Genomic DNA, 6,366 nt, shown 5'->3' with positions numbered 1-6,366 from the left:
ATATATTCTAAACAAGTTCCTAGTCAATTGATCTGCCTAAAATAAGGATAAATATCGCTTGAATTTGAGACTGGCATCTGTAATATAGCGTGTATTACGTTTCACTGGTAAGAACATATAGATGTTCAAACATTGAGTTCGCTGAACTACCCGCCCTAGGACTTTCCAAGTGGTTATCATTTATCGAGTGAATAAGTTTGTGATTATGGTAGTACACCATTAGTCCTTGCGACCTGGGACAACACTAATGCTCTATATGCTAGGGCTGCAGTTTGACTCGTTTATCGACTCCGTGAGGGTCATTAGGTGGCGAGATTGGGTGTAGTTGTGAAACGTGTAGGAGCCATTGTAGTCGGGGATTAACCGCTCGCATGCGGGCGTGGATATCCAATATGATCTGAAGATATAATAATGCGTGGAGTCTCTGGACAGACCAAGATGTGTGCTTTAGGGAAAAGAGTTTCTCTAGTTGAACATGCGATGACACTATGTATCTTCTGATATATTTCACATGGTTATCCAATCTCGATCAACCATCGATGTACCGATGGTTGATGATTTGATCGGGATATATGATATTAAAGGACCGTAGTGTACTATAACTGTAATCGAAAGGTTCTTGCAGGCACTATCAGTGATACCTAGGAAATCATGGGGAGATGTTACTAGGCGCTTTTAACATGATTCGATGGGTCCAATCAGAAATGAGTTCTAACATTCTGTGGTCAAAAAGTTGATGCGTAAGATGGGGCTAATCCGGGTAAGCTCGCATAAAGGACAATGTCCTGAATCACAAGGAGTTGTGCACCTATGGTTAGTTGTATCCCCAAACCATTGAAAGTTACAAACACATTTATTTTCTTGTTTCCGTTGAGATATTCAATTCAATGAGTTGAAGTTGGCGAAAATAATTTGATAGGATCAAATATGATAAACTTATAAATGAGTTTATATGTAAATTAAAATTTTGGAATTTTCAGTCGAAATGATTAAATTAAGAAGTTGCCTAATTTGGATCAGTGATTTCGAAATTTTGGACTTGATGTCATAATAACTAGTAAGTTAAATTCATCACATCGATAATAGTGGATCGTCGATCGGGATTATAATGATATTTTATTTATGAGTTAAAAATATGTGAGCTTAGAAAGTCAAAACCCATTAGAATATAATTAATTCTAGTTGGACTAGAATAAATTGTAGAAAGTGCATTAGGGTTTAAAAGATTCTTAGTAGGACTAGAATAATCTCCCATCTATAAATATGTGAGATCATGCTACTTGAAACTCACTCCAATTGTAAACCAAAATTCGGCCACCCCTATTTCAAACGTTGGAATTTTTGTGTTACTCGATTTTTCAATCTCTATGAAAAACATCCTTTAGGTTTCTAGTGCGATCAAGAGGAGGAACAAAATAATCAATCCTGAACTTGATTGATTGACAGTTTGGCGTATCCAATTGATCGTTGGTAGAGATTTAAAAGAAGAGCTATATCAGCTTTAAATCCGGAATAGTTGGTGCCAAGAGTTTATTGTTTAAGCTAATTTAGTTCTAAACACCTCATAAATGATTTGATTAATAGATCCATACGACATCCAGGAGATATTTGTATGACAAATATTTAATAATAATTTTAAATTTTGATACGTTCTTGGATGCGAGAATCATGAATCTCTGCCGATTCATCAAGATAAAGTAAAGAAATCCATGATGACAATTATCTACCAAAATATGATTCTAGATTTCTGAAAAAAAATTATGTGATTTCTAGCGGGCCGTAAAAATACATAATTTAAGAAAAAAATGAACATGAATGCATGAAGTAATCGGGTGGTCGGGATATGGACAAAAGAAACTTCTCGCCGACTGTGAAGGCAAGGGTTTGAAAAATAAGTCCCCTGACCCCACAGCCGACGGAGGTTATTTTTTTAATGTAAAAAAAATAAAAATTCTTCCCCCATCTTTTTACATTTTTTTCTCCCCTCCCACCCCTAAAGTAGGGAATAAATATTTTTAAAATTCTGTTATTATTTTTTACATAAGTTTGATAAGTAAACAAAACATGATACTTCCATAAAACTTTTCCAAAAAACCCAAATGAATATTTATCTTATATTAAATAATATTATATTATTAAATAAAAATTGAAAAAAGAAATATTGTCTGATTCCCCTCTCGAGTCGAGGGCCATTTAGGAAAACAAAGAAACACAATGACAATTGACCAAATATATTTTAATAGGGGGGAAATTTGGGAAAAGTAAAAATATATAGAAGGGGCAAACCTATATATAAAGGGCATATGAGTTTATTTAGAACCACTCTCTTCTCTCCTCCACGGCGTAGATCCGAGGACCGAGGAGTCAGCAGACTTATATCAATCACACCACAAATATTTGTGTTTTTCTCATTCAGATCCAAAGGTTTCTACTTTTTTGTTTTTTTGGTATTTCTCTTCTCTGTGTTTTTTTTTTAATTTTTTTTTTAGTGAATCTGCAACTTGTTCTTTGTCGTAATAAAGGTTACAGCTTAATGATGATAATAAATCTATATTGTTTTGTTGTTCTCTGTTGTTTTAGAAGATCTCGAAACTGTGATGGTTTGATATTTGTTTTCTAATTTATTGCGAGGTTGTGGCTTTTGAGATTTGCATCCGTGTGACAATGCAGGGACTTATGCGGACCAATTTTTTTTTTTTTAAATTATTATTATTGGTTTGGTGCATGTCCCTGAGTTCATTGGTTGAACTTTTATGTTCTTCGGTGAGATACTCATTTTTATATATTGGTTGTTGATATTATGGGATTTTAATGCATGAGCGGAGTAACATTGAGATGCAATTGGTTGGTATCTAAAAAGAGTAGCTTAATGCGTAATTTTATGTTCATAATTTTTACTCTTATAAGATTGATTTTATTGGGTTTGATAGATTTTGGGGAGAGAAGTGAGAACGAAAGGTCTGCCGTTTATTGTAGATATGCTAGCCCTTTGCCCCTTAAAATAGCTTCCTCGAACATGAGAACAGAAGTTTAATGCTCGTAATCCAAATGTCCTTTTAATTCAAGTATTTTCATATATTATGGATGCTTTTTTGTGAATATTTGTTTTGCTGGCACGAGTGCCTTTTTTACTACAAAAGATTGTCAAGTTTGTTGAATTTTGCAGTTGAGGGTAAAATGACTGCTGCCTTGTTGAAGATTTCACCATTGTTGTTGATAATCCATTCCCTTTATGAAAATATTCCCTGAATAATCAAAAAGAACTTTAATCTGGTGCATTGAATGCCTTGCAAGTTTTGCGCTTTTTGTACATTTTTGGTTTAAAATATTCCCTGAATAATCAAAAAGAACTTTAAACTGCCGCATTGAATGCCTTGCAAGTTTTGCGCTTTTTGTACATTTTTCTTTTAAAGGGTTGACCCCGAAGGGGACCCCATCCCACATGAGTCAGAGGCCCATTGGCTCATGCGGGGGTTAAATCGAGGGATGTGCACGAGTAGGCAGGGACATGAGGGAGGGAACAACATGGTCTAACTCCCAGAGCATACCCCCAAATATTTCAATGAGGAATATGCTCCACACGAGGATCGAACCCGCAACGCGTGGGAATTTCTTCCCACGTCACCTCGGGCCTTACCAACTCGCCTATGCCCCTGTGGGCGCTTTTTGTACATTTTTGGTTTAAAATAAAATGGATGTTGCTCTGTCTCTTTACTTCAGTTGGTGGTTGGAACCCCCAAAGATTAACATTACACTTTGGTCATCCGTTTCTATTTCTTGAAATTCCATTTCATGATGTCCAATATAAACTTATTTTATCATCACTAACATTATTATAACATTGCAGATATGGCAAGTTTGGCACCAGAAGGATCTCAATTTGATGCTCGTCAGTATGACTCAAAGTTGAATGAGTTGTAAGTATATCTTTCTCCTCAAAATATGCATGATTCCATTTATTTATGTTTTCCCCAGATGTTCGATGGAGTACTTGGCACTCATAAATGGTTATATACTTGGATAGTTTATTTGTGTTGTTTATTTTTTGGTGCAGGCTTCAAGCTGATGGACAAGAATTTTTTACATCATATGACGAAGTTTACGATAGTTTTGATGTCATGGATCTCCAAGAGAACCTCCTTAGAGGCATTTATGCTTATGGTATGTTCATGATGCACGTGTATTTTAAATTTAGCAACATGACATAATTAGTTTATAATGTTTTCTTGTGGATTTTATGATGGATAAGCCATAAGTCAAATCGAGTTCACTACATTTGCTCTGCTTGTTTCTGGGCTTCTTGCGGGATGAGGTAGATTGACTTTAATCCTTGGAGTTATACTCGTACAGGTTTCGAGAAGCCATCTGCCATCCAGCAAAGAGGAATAGTTCCATTCTGTAAGGGACTCGATGTTATTCAGCAGGCTCAGTCTGGAACAGGGAAAACTGCAACCTTTTGTTCAGGCATATTGCAGCAGCTAGATTATGGTTTGACTCAATGCCAAGCCTTGGTTTTGGCACCAACCAGAGAACTTGCTCAACAAATCGAGAAGGTTATGCGAGCACTTGGTGACTACCTTGGCGTGAAGGTTCATGCTTGCGTTGGTGGAACTAGTGTTCGTGAGGACCAGCGTATTCTTTCAGCCGGTGTACATGTCATTGTTGGTACCCCTGGTCGTGTGTTTGACATGCTGCGTAGACAGTCACTTGGTGCTGATTATATCAGAATGTTTGTATTGGATGAAGCAGATGAAATGTTGTCTCGAGGTTTTAAGGATCAGGTATGTTTATATCTAGTTTCACTGTGCTTTCACATTACCCAGCAAAGTGGGTGTTTACAAAAACATGTGCATACACTGATAGTCACAGGGGCATATCTAGTATATGGAATGAGGGGAACTAAATTTTTTTATAGGGTAAAATATATAAGAAAATTTATAAATTAAAATTTTACATAAAATTTTAGATTTATTTTTATTGAGAAAAGTATTAATTCCACTTGGACCTCATTAGATCTGTGCCTAAATATAGTCTTCTGGTTGTGTTTGTCACTAGATACATCTCTTTTTAACATTCTGGGCCGATCATATTGATGCTTAGACTCGTGTACTGCCAGATATATGACATCTTCCAGTTACTGCCGTCTAAAGTTCAAATCGGTGTATTCTCTGCTACAATGCCTCCTGAAGCCCTCGAAATCACCAGAAAGTTCATGAAAAAGCCTGTTCGAATTTTGGTGAAACGGGATGAGCTAACTCTAGAGGGCATCAAGCAATTCTACGTGAATGTTGAAAAGGAAGAATGGAAGTTAGAAACACTATGTGATCTTTATGAAACACTAGCCATCACCCAGAGCGTCATCTTTGTTAACACAAGACGAAAGGTCGATTGGTTGACTGAAAAAATGCGAAGCCGTGACCACACAGTCTCAGCAACACATGGAGACATGGACCAGAACACTCGGGACATTATCATGCGTGAATTTCGATCTGGCTCATCTCGTGTCCTTATCACAACTGATCTCTTGGCTCGTGGAATCGACGTTCAGCAAGTATCTCTGGTCATAAACTACGATCTTCCGACTCAACCGGAGAATTATTTGCATCGTATTGGGAGAAGTGGAAGATTTGGAAGGAAAGGAGTTTCCATAAACTTCTTGACTACGGATGATGAGAAAATGATGCATGATATTCAAAAGTTCTACAATGTTGTCATTGAAGAACTCCCGTCCAATGTTGGTGATCTTCTTTGAGTTCCTTGGAGGTTTGTTTTATATTGTCTTAACGAGTTCTGTTTTCTTGTTGCTTCATTTTGCAAAGATGATTGTTTCACAAGGTGAAATGAAACCTGCATATATGTGGGGAGAATCCATAGCCATTCTTGTGGGCATGATACTAATGCAAATTTTGGTCCCTAGGTAGTATTTTTGTAACTTGATTAATTCAATTTTTAACCCCAGTTTTGATTAACATAGTGGAATTAATTTTTCTTTTTTGTTCTCATTTTTGAAGATATTCAGCATTTAATTTGTTGTCATTTTGATTTGCTTTGGTGCCTTGTTGTGTTAGATCAGATTTCACGCATTCAAAATCACATTTACTTTGAGGTTCAAAATACCTTCTGAATTTTCCTTCTTTTATAAACAATTTCTCATTTTCCTTTTCTCAAACTTATTACTTAGCAAGTAATTTCCGGACATACTTCTACAAAAACGACGACCCATATTTAACCTAAAATAAAAGGGTTTATAACAAACTTATGATTTAGAATGCAATAACACATACAGCATATGATAACGGGAGAAAAAAGGATATGACATATGAATTTAATTTCAACATACACATCTATTATATTATTCTGTTTTCC

General features: G+C 36.0%; 1 protein-coding gene across 3 annotated transcripts; it reads left to right on the top strand.

Moving 5' to 3' along the window:
• The first annotated feature begins 2,326 nt into the window (after positions 1 to 2,326).
• LOC140880311 (eukaryotic initiation factor 4A-8-like) lies at positions 2,327 to 5,964 on the top strand. Of its 3 annotated transcripts, none has more exons than XM_073284640.1 (5): positions 2,327 to 2,424; positions 3,848 to 3,917; positions 4,055 to 4,161; positions 4,351 to 4,781; positions 5,117 to 5,964. In XM_073284640.1, the coding sequence occupies exons 2-5, from the start codon at positions 3,850 to 3,852 to the stop codon at positions 5,750 to 5,752; spliced, it is 1,242 nt and encodes a 413-aa protein (XP_073140741.1). In that variant the 5' UTR covers positions 2,327 to 2,424; positions 3,848 to 3,849; the 3' UTR covers positions 5,753 to 5,964. The 3 variants fall into 3 exon arrangements, with proteins under 3 accessions (XP_073140741.1, XP_073140742.1, XP_073140740.1); XM_073284641.1 differs by having other exon boundaries at positions 2,357 to 2,447; XM_073284639.1 differs by lacking the exon at positions 2,327 to 2,424 and adding an exon at positions 3,543 to 3,668.
• The last annotated feature ends 402 nt before the right edge of the window (positions 5,965 to 6,366 follow it).

The sequence above is a fragment of the Henckelia pumila genome, chromosome 2 (assembly GCF_033568475.1).
Source record: "Henckelia pumila isolate YLH828 chromosome 2, ASM3356847v2, whole genome shotgun sequence".
Lineage (NCBI taxonomy): Eukaryota > Viridiplantae > Streptophyta > Magnoliopsida > Lamiales > Gesneriaceae > Henckelia > Henckelia pumila.
This window is presented reverse-complemented; position numbering and strand designations above follow the sequence as displayed.

Bases quoted from the DNA above. Each gene is read 5' to 3' on its own strand.
- LOC140880311 (XM_073284639.1), top strand. From the start codon at position 3,563: ATGAGGAATATGCTCCACACGAGGATCGAACCCGCAACGCGTGGGAAT. The intron at 3,918-4,054 runs GTAAGTATATCT...TTTTTGGTGCAG, and splicing joins GACTCAAAGTTGAATGAGTT to GCTTCAAGCTGATGGACAAG. The intron at 4,162-4,350 runs GTATGTTCATGA...ATACTCGTACAG, and splicing joins TAGAGGCATTTATGCTTATG to GTTTCGAGAAGCCATCTGCC.